General features: G+C 41.5%; 1 protein-coding gene across 1 annotated transcript in view; it reads left to right on the top strand.

The window, feature by feature from the left end:
* The window catches only part of pitpnc1a (phosphatidylinositol transfer protein cytoplasmic 1a), a 41,396-nt gene that overhangs the window by 15,527 nt on the left and 8,521 nt on the right, over positions 1-17,348 (top strand). Inside the window, exons 2-4 of the mRNA XM_061749094.1 lie at positions 13,530-13,678; positions 14,620-14,708; positions 15,626-15,633. Coding sequence (XP_061605078.1) covers positions 13,530-13,678; positions 14,620-14,708; positions 15,626-15,633 — 246 coding nt within the window. The remainder of the gene's footprint in view (positions 1-13,529; positions 13,679-14,619; positions 14,709-15,625; positions 15,634-17,348) is intronic.

Below are 17,348 nucleotides of genomic sequence, written 5' to 3' on the forward strand. Positions count from 1 at the left end.
CTTTTGTCATCGCTGTTAACATCTCTAGTCACATGCTTGTAAATGTGTAGAAAAGCATTTACTGTACGAGTGATCCACTTTTCATCTGCTGAAAAGAAAAAATGCAATATTTACGATCGCCTTCCTTAGTAAGACAGAACTACAACTTTGTGTCTATGATTCACTTGGCTTTTGGTTTTTGTTGTTAACGTGCTGAACAATATGAACCAAAGTATCGGGTCCTGGGTATTTGGGGTTGTACAGACTAGTCAACTTGTCGACGAGTTGACTTTACTCCTCTGAAATTAAGCTGTCTCCTTAATTAATTTAATTGTTTTTATTTTTTTTTGTTTTTTCTCTGAATGCGCTACATTGGAGAATCCTTTATACTGTATATACTTTTCGGCCCACAAGAATTATTCCACCACACATGAAAAGATGTGTAATTATTTGTAAACAAAGTCTTACCATGCAGAACCCGCTGTTCTGATGGACCCAGAACGGGGACAGATTTCCTTATTTGGCCAAGTCCTGCAACCTCTAGCGGCTCTTACAATTGTAGTCCTACAAGTTTTGTATACATAAAACTAGACACTGGCACTGACCTAGTCACATAATTTTTTCCTGTGTCTCTGAAAGAGAAACGCATACAGTTGCAGCAATATTCCGCTTCACTGGGTAAGTCTGTACAAAAGGGACGGGTGGATGAATGCATTCTTGGCTTCTGACTGAATTGCATGAATTTTGCTTGTGTAAAAGATGCTTGGACAACCCCAATTCCAATGAAGTTAGGACGTTGTGTTAAACATCAATAAAAACAGAATACAATCATTTGCAAATCATGTTCGACCTATATTTAATTGAATACTCTACAAAGACAAGCTATTTAATTTTGAAACTGATCAACTTTATTGTTTTTAGAAAATAATCATTAACTCGGAATTTTATGGCTGCAACACCTTCCGAAAAAGCTGGGACAGGGAAATGTTTACCACTGTGTTACATTAGCGTTTAACAACATTCAATAAACGTTTGGGAACTGAGGACACTAATTGTTGAAGCTTTGTAGGTGGAATTATTTCCCATTCTTGCTTGATGTACAGCTTCAGCTGTTCAACTGTCCGGAGTCTCCGTTGTCGTATTTTACACTTCATAATGCGCCACACATTTTCAATGGGAGACCGGTCTGGACTGAAGGCAGGCCAGTCTAGTACCCGCACTCTTTTACTACGAAGCCACACTGTTGTAACATGTGCAGAATGTGGTTTGGCATTGTCTTGCTGAAATAAGCAGGGGCGTCCATGAAAAAGACGTTGCTTGGATGGCAGCATATGTTTCTCCAAAACCTGTATGTACCTTTCCGCATTAATGGTGCCTTCACAGATGTGGAAGTTACCCATGCCATCGGCACTAACACAGCCCCATACCATCACAGATGCTGGCTTTTGAACTTTGCGTCCGGATGGTTCTTTTCCTCTTCGGCCCGGAGGACACGACGTCCACAATTGCCAAAAACAATTTGAAATGTGGACTCCACAGAACACTTTTCCACTTTGCATCAGTCCATCTGAGATGAGCTCGGGCCCAGAGAAGCCGGCGGCGTTTCTGCGTGTTGCTGATAAATGGCTTTTGCTTTGCATAGTAGAGTTTCAAGTTACACTTACGGATGTAGCGCCAAACTGTATTTACTGACATTGGTTTTCTGAAGAGTTCCTGAGCCCATGTGCTGATATCCTTTGACACATTGATGTCGGTTTTTGTTGCAGTGCCGCCTGAGGGATCGAAGGTCACGGGCATTCAATGTTGGTTTTCGGCCTTGCAGCTTACATGCAGTGATTTCTCCAGATTTTCTGAACCTTTTGATATTATGGACAGCAGGTGATGAAACCATTCAATTCCTTGAAATTGTACGTTGAGGAACATTCTCCTTAAACTGTTCCGACTATTTTCTCACGCGCCCCATCTTTGCTTGTGAATGACTGAACAATGCAGGGAATCTCCTTTTTCTACCCAATCATGGCACCCACCCGTTCCCAGTTTGCCTGTTCACCTGTGGGATGTTCCAAACAGGTGTTTGATGAGCATTCCTCAACTTTCCCCATGTTTTTTGTCCACCTGTCCTAGAGTTTTTGGAATGTGTTGCAGCCATAAAATTCGAAGTTAATGATTATTTGCTAAAAACAATAAAGTTTATCAGTTTGAACATTAAATATCTTGTATTTGTAGTGCATTAAATTAAATATTGGTTGAACATGATTTGAAAATCATTGTATTCTGTTTTTATGTGTTTAACACAACGTCCCAACTACATTGGAATTGGGGTTGTATTTAAGAAAACTGACATTTTGGAAGATGGAAAGGAGTGGCTAAATTTATTTATTATTTATTTATTTATTTATTTTTTAACAGTTTTAGGTTAATATAAATCTTATTGAAAACAAATATTGACTTGATTAGAGTAAAAAGTCAATATGTATATAAAATAAGGAACATTTAAGCAGTATTGTGGGATTTTCATTCTCTTGGGCTCTGGTTGGCTGCTAGTAGCCATGCATTCTCAGATCTCACTTTTTAATGAATTTATTAATTAAATTATTATTTAATTTAATTAAAACACCATTTTTTTTGTTGTGTAGCACTCCACTGTGCTCCACTAGAACAACAACAAAAGCTCCAACTTCAGGTTCAACGGTTTCAAGCAGTGTCAGAACCAATACTGGCCCTGTGTATTCATGATATAGCACACAGGTGTCAAACGTGCGGCCCAGGGGCCAAATCTCGACCGCCGCATCATTTCATGTGGCCCGCCACGGCAAAATTGAATGCATCTATTTCATGTTTTTGCTCAAATATGACAAAATGGCAAATTGTCTTTTGTGTTTAATGAGTTATTGCCAACATTTTTGTTACCAAACGACTTTTAAAAATAAGTGGAACAAAACAACCTATTTTCATTGACTTCTCATTTCAAAACTAGTAATCCATAATTGTTAGTATATGTATGAATACGATGAGGTGATAACACATTTATATGATTCCACAGTCATAACGGCCCTCTGAGAGAAATCCAAACTACAACGTGGCCTAAGACAAAAATGACTGTGACACCCCTAATATTATACAGTGAGTTTCATATTTTTTCACATTTAGCGTCTTTAAAATGTCCGCAGTGCAGTAAAACGGCTTGATCGATTTAAGTGGTTAAAACTCAAAAATAGTTGGGGTAAAAAGCAACAATGTGTTGATTTGACTGTATTTCTTTATGACATTTGTACTGGACGGGTCGGGCCAGCGTCTGTAAGGTGCGTGGCCATCGGGCCACCGTTAAGTTCGGACCCTGTCATAACTAAAATTTTGGCTTGCAAAATAACGACGACTCAAAACATGCAAGTGGTGGGGGGGGGGGGCACTTTAGTAGTACTCGGTTATTACTGCATTTGTGTATGTGTTCCAGTTCAAAGGGCCACCCCCAGACTGATGAATAAAGTGTTGTGTTAATACTCACGTATACATTCTACGAGTACTCGCACGCGTCTCAGCTCAGACTGTGATATAAAAGACATGACAAGGACAAACACTTGTGGTCGCGTCTTCTCCCGTCCATTCTTATGCATTTCTCTACTCTCCCGACTGATTCCTCGCCATCTGTCTCCCATCCGAGCAGGAGACGCAAAAAGTACACTGTGTACTCCATATGCATAATAAATCAGATGGATTTCCCCCAAGCAGGCTGAAAGTCAACTTGTGCCAAAGCACCCCAGACTGGAACTGAGGGGAGACGCGAGGCCTTATGTAACTCGCTGAGAGTCATCTTGTTTATCAAGTTGCTCAGTGAGCCTTGTGAAGAGGAAGTCACCTGCTTCCCGAAATGGGAATGAGAAATGCCGTGGAGCAGAAATGTGGAGTCTTAACTGTTAGTTATGGTCCGTGTGAATGTAAAATCACCCTCTGATCTGTCAATTCCCAGTAATGACACATGGTGGGAAGTGTGGATGTGAGCCAGGAGATGAGAAATAGCTCAGGTTTTGTTTGACTGACTGACTGCTTGGGAGGAGGAAGAGGTTCAAACTTATTTAAATCCTACCCTTCCACCATTACCGAAGATAAATTATCCATCCTGTAAATGGAAAAGAGGGTGGAGAAGAAATGTGTCTTTTGTTACACTTGAAGTAAAAATGAGAAAAGGAGAAAAATAGTCAAATCCTCTTACGTAATGGCTCCCCAATCTGCCTGTTCCCTCTGCAGCGGTTTACCTTTGTCTATGCTCACAGTCCCTCTGATCTTCTCTACCGAAACTCCCTCCCATCCCGTTTTACCCCCAACCCCCACCCGCCGGAGGTGCTGCGCAGCAGGGAGTAAAAGAAAGATGATGTGTAATGAAAGGATCCGTAGTGAGTGATCTTGACGTTATGCAATCCGCGGTTCAGTGACCTCAGACACTGCAGAGATGCAGGATGAAAACACAAGAGGATGAAGGAGGGAGTCTCCCCTATGGAAGACCAAGAGTGCCAAAATTAACTACATCCATCCAGCCATCCATCTTCTGAGCCGCTTCTCCTCACTAGGGTCGCGGGCGTGCTGGAGCCTATCCCAGCTATCATCGGCCAGGAGGAGGGGTGTTTTTGGGATGTGGGAGGAAAACCCACACAGGCACGGGAAGAACGTGCAAACTCCACACAGGCGGGGCCGGGGATTGAACCCCAGTCCTCAGAACTGTGAGGCAGACTCTCTTAACCAAAATAAATATATCATTAATTATACAGTGCTCACCTTTATTGCCGCCCATAAGCTTTAAGTACTAAAGGCGGAATATCCCCTGAAGAAAATGAATCAAGTGAAACAACATTTTTCAATAGAGAACTGTTTGATACAAAAGAAGAAATAATAAACAACATTTTATGGTTCCCAGTTTTCGATGCCTGCAGTCCGAAGAAGAAAGTGGCAAAAACCAACAAAGAACACGCACAAAGACATGCTTGTGCCCAACGACGATGGCGAACAAGTGTTTAACTTGGTTAAAATAAATGACAAGTTGTTTCACTGCAACACTTGGAATAAGATTATATATTCTGCAAAGCTGGCTTTCGCGATGTGTAGAAGTTGTGACGTGCGGAACTTCACTGAAGTCAATTGGGGCAGCTAACAAGTTAAACGTGTTGCACTCTTGCACTGATGGTTTTTAGTGTTTATTGAAGTCTTCAAACAAAAATAAAATGGAAATTATTTTACCATACTGGAAAGAAAGTAGAAACAGTTGCATTACAAGCTTAACATTGAGCTGAAACTTCACCAAAGGTCAAACTAGCAACTTTACATCACAATGAATTGGGACAAAATTCACATAAATGTTGTCTCACAGTATCACAAACACTAAACTTAGCTAGGTAAAGGAATAAACGTTTTACAGCGCATTTGGTTCCATTACTTTAGTTTTCCACCTGTGTCGTGTGAAGTTACCTTTCGTGCCAAAATGCTGAGCTCAAAGTGCTTCAAAATAAAAGGCTTGCACAAACCATTTGACATGATAAAACATAGCTTGGGGAGGGTCGGAGGGCATGAAAAATCTTAGTCATTGCAGTGGTTCACAAACTTGAATTTCACAGACAAGCCGGGTGAAAGCCTCTTCCACGCTTCCCCGTTGAAAAACGTAGTTCACGAACATGAACCTTGGTGGCTGTAAACGGTTGGAATCCAGTTGACGGATATAAACGACCATGGCAGTGAATGAGTTAATATGATGTGAATCGCTCTTCTCTTCCATGGACTCCATAATGAAAACATCATTTTATTCCATACTGTTTTTAACAATCAACTGCTGCTTTGCCACCAGCGGGACTTTGTTTAAATGTTTTTGAGCATTTTTAATTTCAGCTTGATTAGAGGGAGAGGCAGACGTAATTAAAAAGGTGCACTGAGCCTGTGCCTCTAATAGTTGGAGCTTCCTGTTTCATCCTGAAGAAAACTGCATTACATTTGTGTTGATAGCTTTATGACTCTTGGATTTAATTTGTATTCGAGTGCTTGAGTGAAATAAGAAAAAGGCTCCATGTCTGCCGTTCCCCACCGTCATCCTCCTCCACTGCGCATGTGGCCCAATCAGATTGGATCAAACTATTACAGGATGCTTGGCTTTATGCTGAATGGTGCAAATTCAGTCAGCTGTGCGCTCACTCTCAATAGCAGCGACACTTGGGGTTGTGCTGAAACAGCAAAGGACACGCACTGGTGCTATTTGGCTTTAGTCCTGGGGGGGGGGGAGGAGGAATTAGTCCTGCGACTTGGAATGAAGCTTCCTTATCAAGTGCAATTTACAATTACTGTACTAAAAAGAACTCAATTGAACTACATATAAAATGTTATATTGCAGATTTTTCATGTTAACACTGAATTTGGTGGTGTATGTATTTATTATGTTCATTGTTTTTAAAATTTTCTTCCCCCCCCCAAAAATAAAAAAGAGCAAAGAATTATTATATATATAGTAGGGGTGGACCATTTTTTTGAAAACTGTTCGACCCTTTCAGAACCGTTTCAGGTTGGTCCTTATGTGTCCCCGCTGGGTTCAAAACACGCGGGACTTTTTCCGTTTGTTTATCAATGAGGCAAAGCAGTGTGTACGCTTCATAACAAAGTAGCAAGTTAGGCAGGATTGGGGTGGGAAAACGTCATCTTCGGGGCACGTCACCAGAGATCTTGCATTGGAGAAAAGAACCCAGTCACTGTAGCAGTAGCAGGCTTACGATGGTTCAACCGCATCTTTTATCTCTCTAACACAAGATTGTTTTGATAACCATGGAAGCTTTGCTTTGCTCGACATTAAAACGTGTGAGGTATAAACACGAACTGTTGTAATTCCTGTACTGTTTACCTGATTTGGGTGTAAATACCCTCAAAGCTGAAAGTTTCCAGTTAAATTCTAATGTTAATGTTATCCAACCCAGTCACTCCTAGAGCGAACCGCAACGTCTTCATTTCCGCCTCCATCCAGCTCTGCTTCCTGTTGTCTCTTCAGTGCCACTGTCTCTAATGCGTACATCATGGCTGGCCCCACCACTGTTTTAGAAACTTTGCCCTTCATTTTAGCAGAGACTCTTTTGTCATATAACACATCTGACACCTTCCTCCACCCGTTCCAACCTGCTTGGACCAGTTTCTTCATTTCCTGACCACACTCACCATTGCTCTGAACTGTTGAACCCAAGTATTTCAAGTCCTCCACCCTCGCTATCTCGTCTCCCTGTACCCTCACTCTTCCCCCACCACCCCTCTCATTCATGCACATATATTCTGTCTTACTTCGGCTAAACTTGATTCCTCTGCTTTCCAGTGCATGCCTCCATCTTTCTAACTGTTCCTCCACCTGCTCCCTGGTTTCATTGCAGATCACAATCATGGTCCACGGGGATTCCAGTCTAACCTCATCTGTCAGCCTATCCATCACCACTGTAAACAGGAAGGGGCTCAGGGCTGATCCCTGATGCAGTCCCACGTCCACCTTAAATTCTTCTGTCACACCTACAGCACACCTCACCGCTGTTCTGCTGTCCTCGTACATGTCCTGTATTATTCAAACATACTTCTCTGCCACTCCAGACTTCCGCATGCAGTACCACAGTTCCTCTCGGAAATTGATGCAGTTTAAAGTGACTAGTAGTGAGATACTCTGGGACAATGTCAATTATGTAAATGGTACAGATGCTACCTACTCAAGCACATGAGTGGCAATCAACAACAGATATGCAAATAGTGCACAGTGGTGACAGAGATGTGACCAAATTGTCAGCATGTTGCAATGGAATTGTAAGTTAAATGTTTAAGAAGTTAATGGCAAGAGGGAAGAAGCTGGAAGAGCTGGTGACCAGGATGTGGATGGTCAAAGAGGATTTTGCATGCGCTTGTCTTAGTTCTGGCAGCGTGCAAGTCCTCAGGGATGGGTAGTGGGGTGCCGACAATCTTTGCAGCAGTTTTGATTGTCCGTTGCAGTCGGAATTTGTCCTTTTTTGTGGCAGCACCCAAACCAGACTGTGATGGATGAACACAGGACTGATTCGATGACTGCTGTGTAGAACTCCCTCAACAGCTCCTGTGGCAGTTCGTGCTTCCTCAGAAGCCGCAAGAAGTATATCCTCTGCTGAGCCTTTTTGAGGATGGAGTTGATGTTGGTCTCCCACTTCAGGTCCTGAGGGACTGTAATTCCCAGTCTTGAGCGTGTTCAGCTCCAGATTGTGTCAGGCGCACCACAGCTCCAGACGCTCCACTTCATGTCAATGCAGACTCGTCACCGTCTTTGATGAGGCCGATGTCTGTGGTGTCGTCTGCAAACTTCAGAGTTTGACAGCCGAGTGCATTGAGGTGCCGTCATTCGTGTAGAGAGAGAAGAGCAGCGGAGAGAGGACACAACCTTGGGGCGCCCCCGTGCTGGTGGTGCGTATAGATCCCCTGGTGTCCCTCAGCCTCACCTGCTGTGTCCTGCCCATCAGGAAGCTGTAAATCCACTGGCAGATGGCAGGCGAGACGCTGAGCTGGAGAAGGAGTTCGGGGATGATGGTGTTGAACGCAGCGCTGAAGTCCACGAACAGGATCATCGCGTAGCTCCGCTCGCCGTCGAGGTGTTGTAGGATGAAGTAGAGTCCCATGATGACTGCGTCATCCGCAGGCCTGTTTGCACGGTAGGCAAACTGCAGGGGGTCCAGCAGGGGACCTGTGACGCTCTTGAGGTGGTCCAGCACGAGGCGTTCAAAGGACTTCATGACCACAGATGTCAGGGTGACAGGCCTGTAGTCATTCAGACCCAAGATTGTAGGTTTCTTGGGGACTGGGATGATGGTGGAGCGTTTGAAACAGGATGGTACTTCACACAATTCCAGAGGTCGAGTGAAGATCTGTGTGAAGACTGGAGCGAGCTGTTCCGCACAGACTTTGAGGCAGGATGGGGACACAAGGAATGGGCCTGCTGCTTTGTTGATCTTTTGTTGTTTGAAGATGCGTCTCAAATCCTGTTCGTGGATGGTCAACGAAGGAGGGGGAGTCAGAGGTGTGATGGTGGTCGGTGATGCGGCTGGGTGGGTGTGGGGTGTGAAAGTGTCCTTTTCAAATCTGCAGTAGGTGTTCAAGTTGTCGGCGAGTCTTTTATTGTTCTCATCTTGGGGGGTTGGTGGCTTGTAATTGATTAGCAATTGTAATGCATGCCAGAGTGATTTAGAGTCCTTAGCGGTAAACTGTATAGTTTCTCTTTGCAATGTTAATTTCTTTAGTCAGCTGGTTTCTAGCGCTATTATACAGGGCTCTATCCCCACTTCGATATGCGTCCTCTTTAGCCTGGCGAAGTTTAGCAGTGAACCACGGCTTGTTGTTATTGAACGTGCGAAATGACTTTGTTGGTACACAGAAACTTATATAGGATGTGACCGTGTCCGTATATTCAGGCTGCCAGCTGAATTTTCAAAGACACTCCAGTCTGTGCAGTCTAAACAGCGTTAAAGTTCTATCTTTGCTTCGTTGGTCCACTTCTTCACTGTTTCCACCGTAAGCTTTGCGCATTTTAAGTTTTTTCCCGTATGTTGGTATTAAGTGAATTAGCAGTGATCAGACGAGCCCAGAGCTGCACGAGGTATAGCACAGTATGCATTATTGAGCATAGTATAGCAGTGGTCTAAAATTTTATTTTCCCTGGTAGGACAGTTGATGTGCTGCTTGTATTAGGGAGTTCGTGGTTGACTTTAGCTTTTGTTAAAGTCCCCGAGAATAATGAGGGGTGAGTCCGGGTGTTTTTTTTTTTTTCCAATTTCGTTTACTTGTTCAGCGAGCGTTAGCAGTGCGGCATTCGTGCTAGCTTGAGGAGGAAGATAAACATTGTTAGCCTAATAGCACAATTGGATAAGTCATTTTTTTTTTTGTTTTTTCGGAAAAGAAAAACAACAAAACAATAAGTCTTGTTGCCTAGATTCAACCTTTGCGGATTACCATCACTTGAATGGCTGACAATCTGCACAAACAAAACAACATTTTTAACTTTAAAAGTATGATATTGATTGTGAACTACAACGTGGCACAGTTGCGTTCTGTTTATTGCGTTTTTGCATTCACCATGTTGTGTATTGTGTAATAGCTTTTTTTTTTTTTTTTTTTTTTTTTTTTTTTTTTTTTTTAATCATGATGGGCCGGTGAATTTAAAAACAGGCAGAAAAGCCCCAAGTCCCAACAACATTCATGTGTTTGTAAAAACGTTTATTAAAAAAAAAAAAAAAAAAAAGTAACCAATTTCCGCTTTTTTGTTAAGAGTTTGGGATTGTCTGCTTTTGTGATATTTTCAGCTACACTGCTGATTTTCTCCAAAGATTTTCTCAATGTAGCCCAAAATATCTTTCTTTTTTGCTTCACTAGGTTGCAGGCCTGACTTCCTGTTATGAGCTCAGTTCACCGTCCTAATAGATTTTTTTTTTTTTTTACCCAACTCAGTTGCTTCCTCCTGTTTACACGTTTATTTGTGGCAGCGATGCTCTGTTGGAACCTCGAATCCTTCACCATGCCTGGAGCACAATTTAGTTTATTACAAAGTAATTACAAAGACTCACCTCTGCATGATGGCTGAGGGAGAACCTTATTCATGGAGTTGTATATTTTTTTTTATGTTTGGAGTTCTTTGTGACGCTGGTTGCTTTCATTACCCCAAAAAAGGAACATTGTGTTCTGTGTTGGACTGTTTTCACTAGGTGGAGTTGAGTCAAGGAGTAATCCATGAGCGGAGCCTGGGCCACTGACACATTCAGGACTTTTTTAATAATCCCCTATGAGACAAAATGTATTTTTTTTTTTTTTCAAGACGTTTCACTGCACGTCTCTGAGCGTCACAGTGAGTGTGAGTGGATGGATGGATAACTGGATGGTTGGAATGATGGAACAATGAAACGAACTAACGGCCACCAGGTGGCTGTGGCGTGCAGAAGGAGCAGCACAATGTTGATTGAAATGAAGGGGAAAAATGTGGCAAAAAACTTAGTATTTTGTTTTACTTATGTCAAAATACAATATTATAGAGTGCTATTTTTCTCATTAAATTTCTTTTTTTTTTCCATTTTGTTGTTGTTTTTGGGACGACTGGAACGTATAATGGAAATTCTATTCATTTCTATGTGGAAAGATTATTTGAAATCTGGTTTTCAGTTACAAGTGAGGTCGCAGAACATGTTACACTCATCTCCAGGCCCCACTGTACCTGAAAAATCTACTTATGTACAGTAAGCAAGTACTTATACTTTATACCCCCACCACTGCAATATGCACTAGCTACTTATCTCTTTCATGCGGTCACTTATCCGAGGGTACAGCGTGTAATTTTAATTACGTTAGCTCAGTGTCCGTTACTGTCTTCGGTAAAAGTAAATGTGTGTGCGTGCTGGCTGCAGCACGATGACCAGCACTTGTCTTCCTCTCCATCCCTAACCCCCCCCCCCCCCCACCCCCCACCCACCTGCTGTTGTGGCATAAAACAAGACAGTTTGATCACATAATAGTCTCTGTGTCTTTGTCTTAAACGTGACGGTGACGCGGCAGTTGGTGTTGCGTTTTCATTGAAAACCCACAAGTGTTGTTGTGCTAAATGTACTGTACATCATATGCAGCGTTTTCGGATCCCTTTTCGTCTGGGTTGGAAAACGGCGGCAGATCTGAACGGAGACACGACTGCATTTTGCCAAAGTGTGTCAGGACGACATCTTGTATCATATCGTGATCCAGCCTAGTGCCTCTTGTATCTTCCCAGAGAAGGCGCAAAGGAGATAATAACAGCACATTATTATTTCCATCCTATTATGGAGAGAAAAAAAAAAAAAAAAAGTCTCTTGGTCGGTCTTGAGGATTTCTGGGCCGTGATCATTTTCACCCTGCGGGGGGAGATTTAATGAGAAATGTCAACAGTCTCTCATCTTTGTTTTGTACTTTCTCCCCACACCGGAAAATTCTAAACGTGTCATCTGCCCATTTTTCACCTACATCTGCAGTTCTCATAATCTTTAAACAAAGTAATACCTAAAAAATAAATAAATACGTAGTTCTCCAAATAGCACCGTCCTGACCAACATTAAAATACAGTAGCCTACTAGATTATATAATTGTAAGCCACTGTAACAATATGTGCACTGTTTGAACATGAACCCTGGGTTTAAATATAGGATCATTTAAAAAAATGCACTTAAATAATGATTAAAGTGTATTACATATAAAAGTTAAATAAAAAATGCAAAAGCAACAAATATTAGTGTCAAAGTCACTATTCTGTTTGACGTTTTTTTTTAATCATAAAAAGCTCTTTTTCTCTGCTTTTTGAGCAGAAACAGTTGTTTTTGTTGAAACCAAACCATGTTCTACTCCCGATTTAGAAAGCGCAGGAAAAAGTGGGAAAACATTTTTTGTATCGCACCAGAAAGCAACAGATGTGTGGTAAAGCTTTTCTTTTGCTGGCACATCTTTAATTCTGCCCGCTTCTCTTGCCATTCCGCCTATGCTAATGTGAACATGTACTTACGTGACAACAAACACAAGCTCCTTTTTATTTTGTTATTTATTTTATTTAAATCACGCCTCCCCCGCAAGTGACTTTGTCATCCCCAGTGGAAAAAAAACGATGCGGCGCTCCCAAACAGCTGCTCGGTCGCAAACGCGCAGCAATCCAAATTCCAGCTTCACTTTCCTCACCTGACTGTCAAATGGAAAATTGTGATGATGTATGAACTTACTGCACATCCTCGGATAGCATTGCGAATGTGTGTGTATGCGAGTCCCTTGACATTCCCGCCGAGCGGCGTAAGTCATCATGAGGGCATATCCGTTTCTCACACCTGGAAATAGGCGTACGAGCAGTCGGAATTCTCCATCCCGCGAGCACTCTCGCTGCAACACTTGCTGTTGTCCAAATGTATGGAAAAAGAGTTGCCGCCCGACCCCCCGTTCCGGCCTGTCGTGAGGTCTAATATGAGATTGTCACGGGGCCGAGTGGGTCAGTGGGTGATGAGTGAAGGTTATTATTGTGTGTATTCAGGATTGGGGGGGGGGGGGGGGGGGGGCTTTGTCATTGCAATGGAGACAGCCGCTAATCTGCATGGCTTTTGTTTGCCAAGGTGCCCCTCCGCTCATGAACTATAAAAATACTTCCCCGACTTTCTCTGTGAGGTTTACGACCGTTCTAAAGTTGCAGCGGGACCTCGACTTAAGAGTGCCCTGACTCGCCCCGGCGCTTGGGTGGACTTTCGGCTTGTCCCAATGTACAGTAGTTACTCTTTAGAAAACAATTCATTTTACGATTTTAAATTGAGTTACAAAATTGGTCACAGAACAAATTGAACTCGTCAGACAAGGTGCCCACCCCGTGTTGGGTAAACCTTTGGGCAAGAACCTTTTTGTTTCCAGCCGGAGCAGCATCATTTGAATTGAATCTCAATCTCGTCACAATGTCACCAAGTCAGGATGACCTTTACCAACTGAACTTGACTCGTATGATTAATCTAATAAGAATTTACATCTTGATTCTTTTGTCTCCCGTCCTGTCTTTTCAGTACCGGATCGGCCAGCTGTACATGATCAGCAAGCATAGCAATGAACAGAGTGAACGTGGCGAGGGGGTGGAGGTGGTGCAGAATGAGCCCTACGAGGACCCTGAGCACGGATCGGGCCAGTTCACCGAGAAACGGATCTACCTCAACAAGTGAGTCTCCCCGATTTGTTGCCATCCAGTATACTCGGCGTGAAATCGACTCAGTGATTGACTCAATCAAATGCTGCATGTAATAATAATTAATGTGCAAAGAAAAAACAGCAAACGGCGACCCTTGGCATCCTCAATGTTTTGAGGCGCCGCAAAATAATTGTTTTACTGAACCACAAACAACATGGTGCGATTTTCAAGGAAAAAACCTATCTGTTTTTGTATTTGGCTATCAAAATGCTTTGGCAACGGTAACAAGCAAGAGAACAATCACTCGGCATCTTCCCCCAGTGTCTCCGGCTGATGGCGGCGTCAGTCAGCAGGCGTGAAGCAGGTTCCGCCCATCACACTCCCAGAAAAATGAGGAAAAAAAAAATAATTGTCCTACCCCCAATTTAATATTGATTCAGCAAATCTTCTGCATTGAATATTTTTTTGTTCGGCGTTAATTTTTCATTCTTTGTACAGAACTCTCATGTTTTTACTTCTGTGCTCCGTTGGAAGCATAGACTATAAAATAGATGTTTGAGAGCTGGCCGCTATTATTATTTAAACACTAATAATAAGCTTTTTTTTTTTTTGTATCTTGCTGACAGACGAGGAAGGCGATTTTTTTAAATTTTGTATTTGACTTACTACTGACAGGGCTGCCGGCTGTCCACCTTGTTCAGTCAGACTGTTGTTAATAAACAGACAGACACCCAAAAACTAGCAGAATGAATGATTTGGCATAGCCGGTGAGTATTTGGCACATTTGACTTGCATTCACAGTTGCTCTAATGTTCTTTACAAATGAGACATCATTCAAATAAAGTTTGGAAAAAAAGGGACAGTGGACTATGCCAAGATGCATTGTTACAAAAAGAGAAATAATCGCCCCAAACACAAATGTTCAAATGTTTTTCATATTTATTTTATTTATTTTTTTGTGTGGGTTACAGCAAGCTGCCAAGTTGGGCCAGAGCAGTGGTGCCCAAGATCTTCTACGTGACAGAGAAAGCTTGGAACTATTACCCGTACACCATCACCGGTACGGTTCATTAATTGACTGACTAAACATGCAAAATTAACGACAAAAAAAAAAAAAGATGTTTAGCGAGAGATCCAAATTATGGACAAAAGTCATGGAACGGAATCTTAATTATTTGACCCAAGAAATTATTTGTTCAAACAATTTTACAATTTAAGATGAGATGTGGAAGAATGTAATGTTCTTTGAAACTCCCATTTTTTTCAACCACTTTTTTTTTTTTTTATTTCTGTTTGTGTAAGAGCCTGGTGTCCTAATAATTTTGCCCACATCGTGATAAATTGTGGTAATTTTTCAAAAGGTGATTTTATTCAAATATAAAATAAAATAGGTATACTACAACATACATGTGCATACAGTGGGTACGGAAAGTATTCAGAGCCCCTTAAAATTTTCACTCTTTGTTATATGGCAGACATTTGCGGAAATCATTTATCCCCCCCCCCCCCCCCCCCCAATTAATCTGCAAACAACACCTCGTATTGACAGAAAAAACGGAATTGTTGCACCCGAGTTAAATATGAGTGTCACAGCAAAGGGTCTGAATACTTATGGCTGTGTGATATTTCAGTTTTTCCTTTTTAATAAGTCTGCAAACATTTCAACATTTCTTTTTTTTCTGTCAATATGTGGTCCTGTGTGTACAAAAAAACGTAAATGTTTTTTTTTTTTTTTTTTTAGCAAATACAGTATAACAAAGAGTGACAAATTTAACGGAGTCTGAATACTTTCCGGCCCCACTGCGCCAAATGTTTTGTTTGTTTTTTTTTAAATCCATTTTGACCAAATGTTTTTCTCTTCATCACTCCCACTGTTTTTTTTTTTTTAATTTACTTCTTTGTTCTCCTCTTCCTGCTCTCCCCCTCACACGTTCTGTCCATCACACCTACAACGGCCACCGCGGGGAATTTGACCAGAGTACACGGTGAGTAGTTTCAATCTCTGCACGCACACACGGCGATACAAGTGGAAATGTGTGCTCCATATTGAAATGAACGGCTGTTTTAATGCGTTCATTTGCTCTGCACTCGTCTAATGACAACAGCGGCAGTGGGAGGAAGTAACCAAGTACAAATACAATGCTTACTATGCTTAATATTTTTTAAGATTTAAGTCCATTGAAAAAGGGGGGTCGTTATTGAACCAATGTTACATAAATGTATTGAGTTGTTAAATTATTCAACACAAGCACCCTACCGTCACGTGAGGCTCGCTAGCACTATACTAGCCTGAATAACATGCTAGCACAAACTGATATGACATCATCACTCATGGACAAACAAATATGCACAAGAGCGCTTTACACAAACGGTATTTAGTCATTGAACTCAACGTTTGCCGTTTTGGCACATTAATAAATGTTCAGGAATATTAACGTCAAAATAGAATACACGGACGATTAGTAGCTGCATCGGGAGAGAAGCGGGAACACCGTCAATTCATTAGACATAACGGAAACAACACCAAGATTCCACCGGATGGCGCCAAAGCAATACTTGTATTTCTGAGCACTAAAACAGTGAAAAGATGAGATTTTCAGCGAATAATAGAGGATTGGTTCAGCCAAAATGTGCAAATTTGCAAATGTCAAACTGTGAATGAGCAATATAAGATACTAATATAAGAGAATTGTTTTTTTATTTTATTTTTTTTAATTTTTTCTGGCTACAAGAATGAGTTGTGAATGTGGTTTCTTGCGCCAGCTTCTGGGATTCAAAAATTCACCGTCCCATCTGGGGGAAAAAAATACGTCAGGTGTTATTTTTTTTTAAGTTGCTATCATTAGCTAACTGAGATTTTTTTTTATTTTTTTTTGTCAAGTCAGTTCACAAGCTCAGCAAAGCTACATGAAGGCCTAATTTCTCTTCCCGCGCTGACATTTCACTGAAACCGTGACACAGGTCGCTACGGATCATTTAGAAGCAGAGTGAATCAATCCCGTTCGAGCAACGTATTGCACTGCATTATGATGTAATATATATATATTCCTGTTTGCTCGCTGTGTGTTGATTGACCCCGACAGGCTTTTTTATTAGGTACACATGCACAATCTAATGCCATAAATGCAAGAGCTGTATTCAAAAATGTTGCCTTTATAGCGATCATAATGCATAATAATGTCAAAAAGGTTTTCATTCGATTTGTTAAACTTGTGATATTATCTTATATTCGTATTATATTTTGTTTTAGAATGAATGATAGGCTCATTACAGGGTGCTTATTTTGTCATGTTGAGGAATATGTTTGTAATATTTTCATTAAGCTTTGACCCATATCGCAACAATTTGCTAAAATCATTTAAGTTCATTTTTTTTCCCTCATGAATGTACACACAGCACACCTCATATTGACAGGAAAAAAACAGAAATGTTGAAATTTTTGCAGATTAAAAAAAAAGAGAGGGTCGCGGGCGCTATCCCAGCTAACTTCGGGCAAGAGGCGGGTTACACCCTGAACTGGTCGCCAGCCAATCGCCAGTCTAGAAAATGTATAAAACACAAATCATCTTGCACGAGATATGATTTTTGGGCCCAAACCTGAGCTGAGCAAGTGACTTTCAACAAATCAAAAGCCATTTCCCAGTGAAGACGTGAAGACCTCAACGGCCCTTCTCACCTATTTAACTGGTTAATTGATTTG

Source organism: Phyllopteryx taeniolatus, chromosome 16, assembly GCF_024500385.1.
Source record: "Phyllopteryx taeniolatus isolate TA_2022b chromosome 16, UOR_Ptae_1.2, whole genome shotgun sequence".
Taxonomy (NCBI): domain Eukaryota; kingdom Metazoa; phylum Chordata; class Actinopteri; order Syngnathiformes; family Syngnathidae; genus Phyllopteryx; species Phyllopteryx taeniolatus.